The 15,134-nt window shown below is 42.0% G+C and overlaps 1 protein-coding gene across 2 annotated transcripts in view; it reads right to left on the minus strand.

Annotated features, from left to right (window-relative positions):
• The window catches only part of AOAH (acyloxyacyl hydrolase), an 82,397-nt gene that overhangs the window by 57,790 nt on the left and 9,473 nt on the right, over positions 1-15,134 (minus strand). For both annotated transcript variants that reach the window (XM_036405980.2, XM_036405981.2), the window contains exons 3-5: positions 10,412-10,507; positions 5,873-5,933; positions 4,674-4,773 (exon numbers count right to left, since the gene is read on the minus strand). In XM_036405980.2, the coding sequence (XP_036261873.1) occupies positions 4,674-4,773; positions 5,873-5,933; positions 10,412-10,507 (257 nt within the window). The remainder of the gene's footprint in view (positions 1-4,673; positions 4,774-5,872; positions 5,934-10,411; positions 10,508-15,134) is intronic.

Below are 15,134 nucleotides of genomic sequence, written 5' to 3' on the forward strand. Positions count from 1 at the left end.
CACTGGGATTTCATTCACTGCCTTCTTCCAGTGTTCTCTACAGAGACCACGTGTTCCCAGTAATGATTTCTTTTTTGGCAAACAGCTGTATTTCTCATTGTAAACAAATGCATGAACCAGATCTACTTCTCTCTCATTTATCATCCTTGTTAGCCAGCTTTTTCCCAGGAGACCAGATATTTACAAAACACTCCAAGTTTCCCTTCTAACTCATTTTCATCATCCTTTAACTAAGAGTAGCAAGATAGCAAAATTCTGCAAAGCTTGTCAAATAGCACAGCTAGATTTGTTCATGAGCAATGCTTCCTTGTCCTCACACTTTTGTCTGCCACCTTCCCACCCCAAATATATCTGTGCCTGCTTGTTTTCTAGGGTCCTGAGCTTCTACATTGGCATGGCACAGCTGCATGCACCACCTTGCAAAACCCATGCCACTCTACTTCCTTTGGATTTATTTGGTGGAATGTTGGGATTGTATGATTTGGCTTTTTGGGGTTATTTGGGTTTTCAGTTGGGGTAGGGTTTATTTTATTTTCTGCCCATGAGGAGGAGCAGAGGAAATGAAGAGAAACAAGTGAAAGAGGAGGAACTAGCACTCAAACCGTGCCTTCTGCTATTACCTATCTATAGGTAGTTTCTTCAGGGCTCAGTTCTGGCTGCAGCAGAAACTCACATTCCAGTAGATTTTACCTGTTTCCAAGAACAAAGGCTAAAAGGAAGGCATCTGGCTCCACAGGACCTAGCCTACCTCCCAGATGCTGTTTGTTTTACTGCTTGTGGTCTCAAAAGAAGGAAACAGGTCCCAGTCATGAAGTTTACTTTCGACTGGCAGCCTGCTCTTAATCAGGAATGCAGAAGCACTCTCACCTTGGAGTTTGGTTCTGTCTCACCTCCAAGGAGGAAGCTCACATTTTTATTGAGAAAGATGAATGAGAGATAGCAGCAGAAATATTTTCATTTTACTAAACCCCAAAGGGTTTCTTTTTTCCACCCAGAATTAGTTGGCTCCTACTTTGCCAAACAGCATACTGACCACAGTAATACCCATGAGGGATGTGGCTTTGCAGAAAGTCGGTGAAAGACCTGATAGAGGATACACAAACCAGCCTGAGTGCTTGTGGCAGTGATGCTTATTCTGGCAAGATAAAATTATAAGAGCATAAATATGTATATTTTTGCTGATGAAAAATGACTTCTACCAAAATCCTATTGATGGAGTTTCAGACAAAATATGCAGCCGAAAGGTCTCTGATAATGTGGAGCATAAAAGTGATGGGAAACAGAAGAAGCACCCTGAAAGGCAGAAAGATGGAGTACTAACTTCCAATACAGACTGTTTTAGTGATTGCTAGAGCACAACCACAGTGCTGAAGTCGAGCCATTATTCTGGCCCCAACAAATCAATTAAAGAATTGTCATTTAACCAAACAGGCCAGCTGGCTTAAAACAATCTAGAGACAAGCTGAGAATAATCTCCTGCAAACCTGTTTGTTCCCAGGGCCAGAAAGGAATCTTGGTAGGCACTACGTAAAATTCTTCACCCTGTTTCAGGCTTTTTCATTCACTAAAGGAACATCCCTGTATTACACAAACTACTGCAGAAAGTCCTCCAGCATATGAGGTGATAAACATTTTTGGCTAAAACATTATGCAGTCATCCTAAACCAGCTATCTTGGATGCTTATACTACTGTCAGTCTTTTGGAGTGATGCTGCAGCCCATATTAGAATACCTATTGTTGATGTGGCCTAAACTACAAAGTGCATTACAAAAAACTACAAAACATTTTACAGCAGCTTCAGACACTGTCCATTTTTCAGCCACCTTTAGTAACCCCTCACTTCTGTGCCCCATTAGTTTGTCTCTTTACTAGAAGAGACAAACCCTCATACTAAAGGGCAGAGGAGAACCTTTGCTCTGCTCTACAAGCCACTGGTGGCAAGAAGGGGCTCACAGGACCCATTACAAGGGACACCTGGTTGCATGGTCATGCCGGTGATCCAGGAGCTGCGAGGGCCCCTTTCAATCTTCCCCAACAGCATCAGAAGTCTGCTCCTGAAACTACTTCCCAGGAGAGCAGCCCACCTTGCCCAAGCCCCAGCAGCAGGGGGCTGCCCTTGCCCAGGCTGGATGCCTTTCTCCTCCAGCTCCGTGCTGAGAACACTGAGCTCCATGCGAACGGAGTAATATTTTTTATTCATAATTAGAGCAAAGTCTTCCAGAATAATCACAGAGTGCTAATAGCTCCAGGCAGCTTGGCAAAACCAAAAATAATTTGGGCTAATTTGTCAGAAACCAGGGAAGTATGTAAAATGATGCACGTATCACACGGATTGCAGTGCCTCCATTATGTAGACAGTTTGAAAGGCCTCTGAAGCAGGGGCTCTTCCTTCCTCAAAACACAAAACTTCACTAAAGCAACAGTGCAGAAACAGAAGAAAATAAACTAATGATGGAAAAAGCATGCTGATATTTTCCACTTTCCAATTTTTTATTTAGAGGAAATTAAAGCCTGAGCATTATGCTGCCATCCAAGGATGGGTAACGCTATTTCTTTCACTCCCTTTGCCAGTACAAATATGATACTAATTCTGGGAAAATGGGCATCCCAAAGTCTAAATGAATAAGTGAAGTACCTGAAAATCAATAGAGTTGAACAGAACAGTCATTAGTATTAAAGTCTTGTTCAAACACTCGGCAGGGGACTGCGCCAACATTTGCAGACTCATAAAACTGAAGTGATCAATCAAATTACAAACTAAAGAAGCAAATGTGAGGTAAACTGCATTTTATGCACCTGTGTCTCTGATTGTGTATTAATTTTTTTCACCCATAATTCATCTTTACTCAGTCTGACTAGTCACAGAGTTCCTGTGGGCAATTTATCAACCACTTGAGCATGAATTCCAAGCACTGCTCTTCTCCTCCCATCTCCTCATGCTCTCTCAGGGCATAAAGAGAGGCGAAAAGAAGGACACAGTCAGTGTAAAAAAATTGGTTTTTTGGTAGAGTTCCCTTATTCCTGTTGAGAAACAAATACCTTGACAGAAAGGGGTTTAACTATTACTTGGAACAGAAGAGGGTTTGCTTGAGCTGCTTACTCAGAGGGACAGTCTCCAGCCCATGCAAAAAAGAGTCCAAATTTTGTTTAAAAAAAAAATAAACCAAAGCTCCACCACATTCAGCTGTTTTCCTCGTGGACAGTGCACTCACTGAAGTGGTTGCTGGAGGTGGAAGGAGACAACACCTTGATCCTACACCTGTCCTGGGAGATGGGTAAGAGCTCACAAAGATGTGACATCAACCCCATGAGTGGCATCCTTTCCCCTCTGTCTGATCAGCCTAGCATTTCAATGCAGGTGTTTTAATTTCTTCACAGGAGCCACTTTGATTTATACAGCCATCTCTCCAGGCTCCTTAGCCTAACTCACTGTGCAGCCGTGGCGAGCCCATTCCTCTCTTTCAGAGCAATTCATTGCCTGCATGCTCTTTCACTTCAAGAGGTACCTTGCACTTCTGACCCTCAGCTCAGGATGGGGGATTTCTGATGGCACCTGTTTGATGAAGTTTGGGCAATATTCTGGTTGGGTTGAGTTATTGTGGGCCATCTCTGCTGTTTGCACTTGTCTTCTTTCACTCCTGTGTGGTTGCACACCCATAGATCTCTATGTTGTCATATCGTGGAGCATAGACTCACACCTGCTATAAACCAAATATTACTGTCATTCTTGGAAGGCAAGTGTTTCCCCAGACCTTAATATTGGCAGAACTAAATCCATCTTGGAGGTGAACTGCAGATCATTGAAGCCCATAAAAAGATTGCTTGATTTCAGCGACTGCTGGACTAGACCCTGTGCGAAAACCTCATGCAGTTAGAAATTCATCCAGATGCAGGGAAAAATATTTCCAAAAATAGGTGCTGAAATGAATGGCTTGCTTTTCAACATCAGCAAAAACCCCCAGCACTCACAGGTTTGAGTGTGACTGGAGGTGCATGATGGTAGGGACAGAAAATATTACTCACAACCAAAAGAATCCCAAAACAAACAGCACATGTTTAGACACCTATGCAGATATGTACATATGCAAGTATAGCAAAGGTCTGGGACATGCAATCAAGGATGTGCAAATGTTGTAGCAAGTAACTGTACATCAGAGAAGTGGTGGTAATTAAATATGATTTCAGCCTGTGGCAAAAGATAATGCACATTAGCTTAAACCTCTTGCACTGCAGACTAATCCAAGTCAAACAGCCCTGTGTTTGCAGCAGGTAACTTGTGCCCATGCAGGCTGTTACAGCAGATCAGGCAATGTGGGGATCACTTGTTGTGCTGTGCTAATGTGGTGGCACAGATGAACCTCAGCTGAGTATATGCTTTGGGTTATCGTACTGCTTAACAATAAAGTCCCTACTCTTCCTCTCTGATCCAGACTGATACAGGAGAATTTGGCCCTGTGACTTTCACTCACCCTCAACCCAGTGGATGGTGGTCCACACAGCTAATATGTGTTACGCACTTTTTGTTCAAATAGATGTTTTTTAGGAATGTCCATGCTCTAAATGTTCATTTCCTAGACAATGCATGTGCAGTCGAAGCCTTCAAACTGCTCATTTCCAGCTTAAAAGACATCCCACAATCAGTAGTTTTAAGAAAAGTTGGAAACCAACTCACCTTTGGAGAAGAGTAGAGATGACAAAGCGGTTGTCCTGGATCCTGTTTACACAGCCTCAAGGAATGGCAAACCACATCAGCATTCATTTCCTTGTCTATGCTAAATGAAATGGTGCATAAACAAAGACTATGTTTTTCTGGGCTCTTGAAAGTGGAAGCCATTTCCATAGGAAGCTAAATCTTCCCAACACACCACACAATAATCTCAGCTCACTTCACCGTGGCCCATAACCGCTGCTCAGTACAGCGCTGGGTTCTAACGATTTTCTGCCACGACATCCTACTCAGCATTTAAAACTGGAACCCAGGATGATGAAAAAGGACTGTGCTCTACATGCAGCACCTGAATCAAATTCATTATAACTATTCTAGTTTTTTAATCAATCATAAGCCTGACAAAGATTTAAAGGTTAAAGTTAATGCATATGCAATTTGGCACATATGAAGGTTCAATCATTAACTCAACAACATAACCAGAAATCCTTCTAAGATCCTTAACTTTTAATCACCAAGCACTAGTCCTAGGATTGTTTCTTCCTTTTTGGGACACACCTCTGGGCTAATTAGGAATTAAATTAAAATGTTTGATTACAGTGTTTCTTAGTCCTGTAAGCACTTTGCAGTCCCTTGGCTAGTTTTAAAAACAAAAATAAAAGCCCTAGGGAAGAAGAAGGTCTAGTAAAATCTCTGTTAATTAAACTAAGAACTTTCAAAGAGGAATAAAATGACCTACATTTTATTTTTTTAATCACTTAGATTAAATAGTAGGCTTCCCCAAGAGTGCATATCAAGGTCGGGGCTGAGAGCATGTAGGGGCTGACAATCAGAAAGCCTGATTAAAGGTAGAATGGAAAGCAAGAGCCAGGCAACAACTGTGTGATTTTATAGAACCTGTCTCACACACATGGGTTATTCAAATTCCTCCCTCAGCCAAATGAGCTGAATTTCAAAAGATAATTATGTCAGGTGGGCCTGATCTGAGATTTAAATGGAATATCAAAATGGTTACCAGTGGCAGCCTGTGTTTATTCACTCAGGAATAGCTGTGCCAAATGCCAAACCAGAATCACTGTGAAGCATCTCTGCTTTAAAAATAATGTGATTTTAGGAGTGAAATCCCTCCGCTTCAACCTGACAGCACATCTGTACATGTCAAGAACAAACTAAGCAAAAATCTGAGAGGACACAGCAATACTTACAGTTCAGCTATGTGTGGTCCGTAAAGTTCAGCAAGCACATAACAGAAACCTTGCAGTTTTTCTAGAAAACATAATTTAAAGGTTTTTTTTTTAAAGTAGCTTAACATGGTGAAACTGGTTTCGTAGCAGTCAAAATACAGAAGCAATTGGTTCATTAAGGTGAATGCTGATTTACCTTAGGGGAGGCATGTGAATCTCTGACCTCAGTCTAGCACCAGAGAATGGGAAAATCTGTATTTCTAGTCTTGCCTAAAAACCTTCTGGCTTTAGATAAGTCACATGATAAAGACTAAAAAGCATAACTAGCTTTTGTTAATTTTTCTGAGTATGACATAATGGAAAAGTCAAAAGAAATTGTGCATGCCACAGCATCTTCTAAGCACTTTAAATAAACATTTCAGTAGGTTTGAAAGAAGAAGGAAAACAAACCCATAAATCAAAGTGCGGAAAGTGATATTTGGCTTGATGCTACTCCTAGAACTGCCTTGGAGCTTCTGGGGGCTTGTGGAGTTAAGAGAATATGTTTTGTGTAGAGCAGGAGTTGTGCAGGAGTAATTGTATTCAAAGAAATACCTGCCACTTCTCATTTGGCTTCCTTTCACAGTCCACAGCCGTGTGCCTTTTTGGGATGCTGGCTCAGATGGTTTCCTTAATATGTGTGAAGCATGTCATTGATAAGACAGCTCATCAGAGATTTCTTTAAGGAACTGTTGTAAAATAACAGGTGATCCATGCACCTGAGCAAAGACACTGAGGGAGAGGGGAAGTTTGAATACAAGCAGGGCACTGATCTGACAGCCCATGAAGGAAAACTGTTTTAAGCCTGTTTCTTGGCCTGAACAGACTAGAGCTGGTTAACCATGCACATATCCTGCAAAGGAGGTGCCAGGCCTTGCTCCAGCTGGGGTGGTGCTGTGAAATCTCGTAAGAGACAGGTTCACACAAGTGCCGTGGCAACAAACTTGCAGCTCCTCAAACTCCTCAGAGTTTTCTCTTGCACCTCCATTACCCAGACAGATAACTATCTGTACCTGGAGAAGAAAGTACAGAGTATTCTCATCTTTCCCAGAGAAAAGACACAGAAACACCCAAAGAAGTCACTGCCCTCCGACTTTGGGCTGAATATTCCATTTTGACCAGTACCAGGCTGGACATGCCCAGGGCTGGGGGGCTGCTGCATATAGGGTGGGTAATCCTGCTGTGTGGAGGGTACAAATCCTCATGGCAGGGACTCCACTGGTGCGCGTGGGTGTGCTCCTGCTCCCACAGCTGCTCTCCTGGCAGGACTGCAGCCACCCCAGCTGGCAACCTGCATCTGAGAAAGAAGGACTGGCACCAGGAAGGCATATCAGGGAATGAAGAGATTAATTTTCCCAACACCCTCCTACTCATGGTGTTGCAGGCAGCTTCTGTAACTACAGTAGCTGATTTTTCTTATTCCATGACAGGTGTTTTATTTCAATCAAATTATTAGCTTCATTTCTTTGCCTCCTTTGCCACATAACTCCTCACTATTGGCTCTTTAGAAGCAATCTGCAAGTAAAAATTGGTCTCCTGACTAGAATTAGATTTTATTCTTGTTCACCTAAATTGAAAGATGTTGCAGACATCCATAACCCTGTTTTTGGCATCACTGCTGATTAGAACACTCTCTGATGAGGCTTGCCAGTGGGGTACCTGGCTCCCTAAGGTAGCCTGCAGGCAAACGTGGCTGGCTTCCCCAACACCTCTCCAGTGCATCACAGGCGATGGTCTCCTTATGAGTTTGCCAAACCAGCTGGTTTCCACAACATTTTTGGCTCTGGAGGAGCCAGCTGGCTGCTGTAACCTCTCCTGGTGTCTGAAAAGAGAGCAGACTTTGGCTGCCTATCAGCTCTGGGGAGCTGATATAGGTGCATTGCTGGTCACACTGATTTCCTTAATGCACATAGGAAACTTAACCTGTAATTACCCCACCGTGTAAAAAATGATGGGAGAAAAAGGAATAGTAATAATGTTAAATTATCATTGAGCACGTGAAGTCCTCTAGGAAGATTCAGATTCCATTCAGGCTTTGGCTTTCAACAAAACACTAAGACCAAAGCCCCAGCAGCGTCTACAGGACTTGCCATTGGAGCCAGGCTGCATTCATGTGTTCACAAATCTCCAGCTCTGCTAACACACACAAGGAGAGGATATTGCAAAGAGAAATCTCTGTTAGGAAGAAGCAGTGTAAGTCAGAAAAGAGGGGGAGAGAAAGAGAAAAATTATGAATAACTGTGGGTGTTCAGGGGCAAGAGAAGAGCTTAAACAAAACTAAATGCTGGAAAATTCAGAGAAAATGTAGAGTATACTTGCTTCAGGTAAAAGAGATGCCCTAAGATGCCTTAGATCCCCTAAGAACAGTCCAGAACGTTTTCCTATATAGCTTCATAGTCCTGGAAACACAAACACTGGCTGAGTCTCAGAGGACAAATATTTGCAAAAAAGATGCTATTATCACATTGCCATTTGCACTTGAGCTCTAAGGTGTTTACACAGCCGTGGTCAACACAGAAGCAGAGCATGACTCAGAGGCAAAGCTGGAGGCAGAGGGTCTCAAAGCACATTTCAGGTATCAGACACCTCTGTGTCATCAAGCAGACAGTCAGTATCCAGGTAAACATACATTCTTGCTAACAACACCTCTTACACTGTAAATACTGCCCCTTCCCCCAGACCTGGCCTTTCAATTTGCTCAAGAGCCTTCTTCTCTCACGACATTACTGTTCTTATTGTCATAGGTCTATTTGCCATGTCTCTTGAATCACACACATTGCAAGTATTTCCATACAAATGAGGCTGTGCTTCTGTTTTCTATACAGCCCATGAGATTGAGTGGGACTGACAGGTACTGAAATTTTCTCTCTTTTTCTCTAAGCATTTTTTGTACTTGAACATCACACAACTTTACAGAAGGCTTGATCCAAACCTGACTCGATTGTAATCAGAATTATAGGAGGCCCTCAAAAAAGCCACTTTCTAAGGTTTTTATGCCTTAGGAAAAGCCTTGCTGCTATTAATTTGTTGCTGTTATTCTTGCTATGGATTGTAGGCATGTGCATAATAATCAAATTGTCTCTCCGTGTGAAATGCATGACCTGCTTTAGTAGGTTTGCTCCTCACCAGCATCCAAAGCTTTTCTGCTGTTTCAAGCAGCAAGAGGAAACTGTTGATTCCTGCTGGGCTGCAGCGTTCACCTCCCAGGAGAGGATAAATCGGGTTACAGTGTAGCTCCCACACAATCCACAGGATTTTTCACTCCTTTCAAGTTCAGGGTCAGTTTTTTTTTCTACTGGGTATATCCATGCATCTCAGAAGGTAACTGGATTATACAGATTCAACTAAAGGCATAATAGGATTTTATGTGTGTAAAGAATGGCAGCTGAAAAGAAATATCTTGACATGTCAGAAGAACAAGGTCCACTGAGTGAATCATGAGCACAGAGCTAGCATGTCATAATTTAAAGAAGAAAATTGTGTTTTAATAGCAGGATCAGTGCTTCTAATTGCAACTTCATGGTTATGTGCCTGTAATTTACAACACTGAGGATATGACTTATGGAATAGGAATCAGATAAGTGTCATTCTATTGATGAATGAATCCTAGCAATTAGCTCCCTGCCCCATTCTGCCTTGGGAAATCCTTCCTTGGAAAGGAGGGAATTAATATTCTACACATATCCTCTGTGAAACTGGGATCTACAGAGCAAGATGGTTTCTCAGAGACACAATTCATGGAATCATATAAAAATGACATTTTAATGAAGAATTCTAAGCCGTCTTTTTACATTAATAATATTAAAAAGATATCATGAATGTGAGATCTAGCTACTTAAATAGTTATAGGATTGGTGTGTGAGGCACAGAGCTATTCTGGCATTCAAACTGTTCGCTGTTTAGGGGTGTGCCTGTGGAGCTCCAACCTCCTTTGGGTAGATAAAATAAGGGGCAGAAAAAGGGGAGTCTTACATATATTCACATGGAATAGATATCGCTTTTGAAATTTGTATCACAAATTACATTTCAGTAGCTTTTCTGTGCACATCAGATGCTCACATCTTACACCTGTCAGCCTCATCTCATTTTTAGACTTTTACAATAGCGGTTCCCATACCTGCTGAAAACATTTTCATCTTCACTGTTGCTACAAAGACCCGTATCAACAAGCAGGAGGAGTGGTGGGGCATACATTGAATCTATTCTTAAGCTGCTAACAAAGAGACTAAGGGAGGAAAAAAGGAAGGGAACTGGTCTGCATGTGTTGGTGCTCACATGTGTGTGGGGCTTAATATAGGCCCATTCACTCTAACTTTTGGGACAAAACCCCAGCTCTGAATCTAAGTGAAGCCATGTCACTGACTTCCCTGTAAATAGCAACTTGCTATCTCCCAGCCACACATATTTGAGGTACTGCACAAGAGATGGATAAAGTTTTTCCAGACTTCCCATGTGAGTTTTTAATTAACAGGGAAATACATCAGCACCAGCACGACATATGGCACATTATTTGGTACTTACCAGGTATGTAGTCACACAGCCTCTCCACAGCTGCCTTCACTGTACTGTTGTGCCACTGTGCAAGCTGTTCGATGACAGACACAACAAGCACGCATCCTTCAAGAAAACAAAAAACCAAAAAGAGGGAATAACATTATTGCTGAAATGTTATTTAGCGCCCTGCACCACAGAAGTGTTTCTGGCATCTTTGGGCATTTCATTTCTTGAGATGCTCCATGGCAGATAGATGTTCAAGGGGAAAAAATATCAGTGGACTCCTGCCTTCATTGAAACCTTTTAATTTATTAGAGAGAGGATGTTGATTCCAGAGGAGCACACAGAACAGCCTGGTTTTTACAGCACTGTATGGTGCTCCTGGAAAAATGACTCCATTCCTTCAAGGTTAAAAATTGAGGAGTCAAAGGGATAGGCATTGTTACAACTGCCTGCTTGATCACCTGCTCTCTCATTTTATCTCACAAGAAAAAAGGCACCGGTCTGTACTTAACAGGACTTTTATACCTCTCCACACAAGCAGCACAGAAAGGTACAAAAACCAGAAACCAAATGTTTGTTACTGCCTACAGAAGAGAAGTCACACCACACACACATGTGCTGACCATGACAGAGCATCTGTGGCATCATTTCTTCACAGACTTTCTGGTGAAACCCAGTGATGCTCAGCACACACAGGGCTGCTGAGGCCAGCTACACATTTGTTAAAACCAAAATGACTTCACAGTCCATTCTGCTCTTCCTCTGTGGTTGGAAAGAAAACACTTCCTATGACCTATGAATCTGGTTATTTCTCATCACTAATCTGGGTGTGAGCAGGGCTAGCAAAGGGTTTCTTGAGATGTGCAGCACTTTTTCCTCTGCTGTTTTGGGGATTAAATAGATTCAACATGATCCCCACAGAACAGTCATTCAAAATCCACATGGTAAGCATTCATTTCAAGTCAATTTTAAATTTCTGTAGGTCAGCATTGTGCTTTCTCTGCAGTGGCTTCACCATTTTATGAGGAACACAGCTTTGGTGGTGCCAAGTCTGTCCACCGTAGTCAGACCTGTGATAGCCCTGCCTAGACTCAGAGCCTGTGCAAGAGAGGCAGTTATCCCAGGCTGACAGGAGACAAGGAGCCAGCGTGCCAGTTTCCAGCATCCTAAAGAAAGACTTCTCTTTGAAATCCCTGTAACTGCATCCTGTTTCCTCTCCTGGGCAAGCAATCTCACCTCTGAGACTTGCTCTAGCAGGGTCGAGAAATGGAGGTGAGCTGCAGCATTTGATGTGTCTGCACATCAGGTGAGTCTGCAAAGACTCACCTTTTTCCAAAGCTCAAGAATATTAATGTTCAGGTTTTCAGACTTGCACAACTCTTCAAAGTGAGCTTCTAAATTCCTTCCAAGCACCCCTACCTGTGTGCTATTAAATCAAAGTGCTGTTTTTCAACATAAATAACTCTGATGCTTCTATAGCATGTAAAAGAGAAGGTAGGGCGATTGGAACTTGCTGTAAGACCAATATTTTTGACTCTTCTATTACTTCTTCTATCCCAAATACAGTAATCCAGAAGAAATTACAGTGAATTTGTCACCGCTTTTGCAGGGATAAAAGCCACTTCTCCATACTTATTAAATAAAAGGCTCACTCAAGATCCTCTGTAGAATGATTTATAAAGCATGCTAAGAACCATTACCTCCAGTCAGCCTAAAAGAATTGAAGACAAAATGTAGACAGATACAACCAAGAAAAACCCTGAAGCAAGATATTCCATCTTTCCTGCTCTCCTCCCCAATTCCCCAAATAGCCAGAGGCTAACTAGTCCCAGGAATTAACAGCTAATTAAAAACACAACAGCTGAAAAAAAAAAAGTTGAATAATAAAGACCCAAACTAAAAGGAAAAGGAAGCTCCAAGATGAAGTGTATAGCATATTCAGGTCTTGGTCTCACAGAACAGGTCAGGGCCCCCTGGTCCAGGTTTAACCTTATACAGCCTTATTATAAAATAGTTTGGGTTGGAAGGGACTTTTATAGTCCAAGCCCTGCAGTGAGCAGGGCCATCTTCCCCTAGATGAGGTTGCTCAGAGCCCTGTTCAACCTGATCTCAAATGTTTCCAGGGACAGGACATCCAGCACTCCCACAGCTGTGGGAGTGGACGTTAAAGAGTGCAAGAGACTTCAGCTGTTTTAGTGCAAATCATGCCCTGCACTGGCCTCAGGCACAGAACACAGACCCTGGCTCCTTTGCCAGGCTAGGGTGGTAATAGCCTTGCTGTACTGACTCCAGCCTTTAGCACTGAGATGGCACTGCACATTCTGAAAACACACCATAACACGTCTAAAAGTCATTACATAAAGGCTGTATTATTAACACACATGAACAACCTGCAGACAACAGGGACTACCCTTGCCCTGACCTCTGTGTCTATTTTATTCATGAGGATGGAGGCTCAGAAAAATTAAATTACCTAAATGATAACTTAACCACAAAACCACACAATCTTTCTGTGCTTTCCTTTCTACTCTTACCAAGGTCAGATGTTCATCCATCAATCATGCTGTCTAGATGTCAGAAAGACAAAAAGGAGTCCAAGCAGAGAGGCAGGGAGAAGATATTTTCCAAGGTTATTTTCTTCATATTTTCCAAAGTGCACAGCTTCTGTTGTTTTACCTCTCATTCTTTTGCTTCATGAACTGGAGGATTCTACAGAATCAGAGAATTGTTTAGGTTGGAGTTGACAGTGTCACCTACTGCAGCAGAGAGAAGTGTTTCTCATTTTTCCTGTGCTCCTGTAGCTGCAGCCAGGGGCTGCAGAAAAAAGGGATTATGGACAAACAGCTCAAAATCCAAAAAGTTGGGCCGAGAATAAAAATACCATTGACATTTTCATTTTCTCTGTTATACAGCAAGACAGTTCCCACTGAAGATGTAAGTTTCTCTCTCATGTTTGTCAAAGTACCTCAGAGGGAGTGAGGAAAAAAACCCGCTATTTTTGGTTCAGCTCAGCAAAATAAACAGAATTCCTAATCACAAACAATCATGCAGGTAGCCCCACTCAAGGAGCAGTCTCCCAGCAATTAAAAGAAAACTTTTCATGTTGATTAAGTCAGATAGACACCTTTGTGTCTATTGAACCAGGCCCAAAGGCAAATCTGCTTCACATGAGGATTAATGGCGCCAACACTGAGTCTGAGCAGTACTTAATGCAGTACCTCAGGCTACTACATGCTATATGAATATAAATAACAATAATAACAGCCTGACTACTTGGGAAAAACCCACAGAGCTGAACTTCAAAATGTTTGCTCTCATAAACTCATCTTCACTATCAGAGAGGATGTTTCTGCTCGTGCTATTACACCCTCCCCACTTTGGGCACCTGCAAACCACACCTTGCTCTATCCAAATGCTCCCTCCTCAAGTGCAGTTATTCCACATGAAATTCCATGCTCCATGGGACAAGCTGATACAGAAAGTCTTGGCTGATTTTCAAAAGGATCTTGGAAAAGGTTCCTTAGGCACTGCAGCTGGAGTCTCTGGAAGTGAATTTGGAGGATCTCCTGACCCTCTGGTAGGAAAGGTGCTCCCAGGGAACACATTCTACCAACATATATGATATTGGCTGATCTGGTCCTCCACATCTGCCTGGGCTTTTATCAGTTGCCCTTGGTTGACCCCTCCTTACTCCCTGTGAGCTGTGCCCTGGGGGTTGCTTGCTTATTGTGTTGGTTCTGCTGATCTCAAAGGCTTTCATTTAAGCTGATGCCACCAGCAGCAGTTTTTGGGTAGGAGATTCTAAAATACTCAGGAAAAAAGGTGGAACCCTGTGAGGAGGAATGTTCCAAGGGGATTCACTGCAGCAGAGGGAGGCTAATCTACCTAGGCTCTATTTGTTTTTTTTTCATGGAAACGTGCCTCCCCAGTAATTCAGATTTATCCTCTAGGAGAACTTATCTCTGGTGTTGGGTTATAGGTAAAGTTCAAGAAGTTAGTATCTATAAATGAAAGTTAATTCAGACTATCCTTGCTTTTACTACAAACCTGCTCTCTTTTTATCATCTTCCTCTGCACTGAGTGGCAGGGACAGAAATGCTGAGCAGTTGTCCTACTATTTAATGGGTCTTAATTCCACTGGCTAAAAATGGAAAATAATTATATACTAAAAAGGGCAGGGGGAAATCAGATGTCTTTGACTGTAAAAATCTCATAGCTTTAATTACTTATGACATGTACAAAAATATAAACTTTTAAGTGCTCTGGCATCAGTAGAAAAGCACATTCAGATCTGACCAGTCATTAGCAGCTATTGCTTGCTTTTAATTCACTAGATATTTAGATGTGATTTAGTTCTCATCATGAGCTGGACACATATAAGGCAACATAAATAGGCTGCATCATTAAATAAAGCTCTTTTTTTCTTTTCTTTTTTTTTTTTTTTACTGTTGCACATGATTTTATTTAGAAACAACTTTCAGTAAGTTGATTCTGCTGTCTCACTTCAATAATAGGTTTCAATACCTTGACAGGCTGAAGGATGTTTTTCTCTGAAAGAAATTCATTGGCATTATAATACCTACCAGGCATTAGAAACTAGACTGTGGTATTAATAAATGCCTGTCGCTTTCAGCGATGGCTTGTCCCATCTGCTATTAATTTCTGAAAAGATAAGACAAGACCATAACCATTTGGCTCAGTGCAGGAAGGTGAAAACTCACACATCAGGAAGTACTTCTTTCCATAT

This window comes from Molothrus ater, chromosome 1 (genome assembly GCF_012460135.2).
Source record: "Molothrus ater isolate BHLD 08-10-18 breed brown headed cowbird chromosome 1, BPBGC_Mater_1.1, whole genome shotgun sequence".
Lineage (NCBI taxonomy): Eukaryota > Metazoa > Chordata > Aves > Passeriformes > Icteridae > Molothrus > Molothrus ater.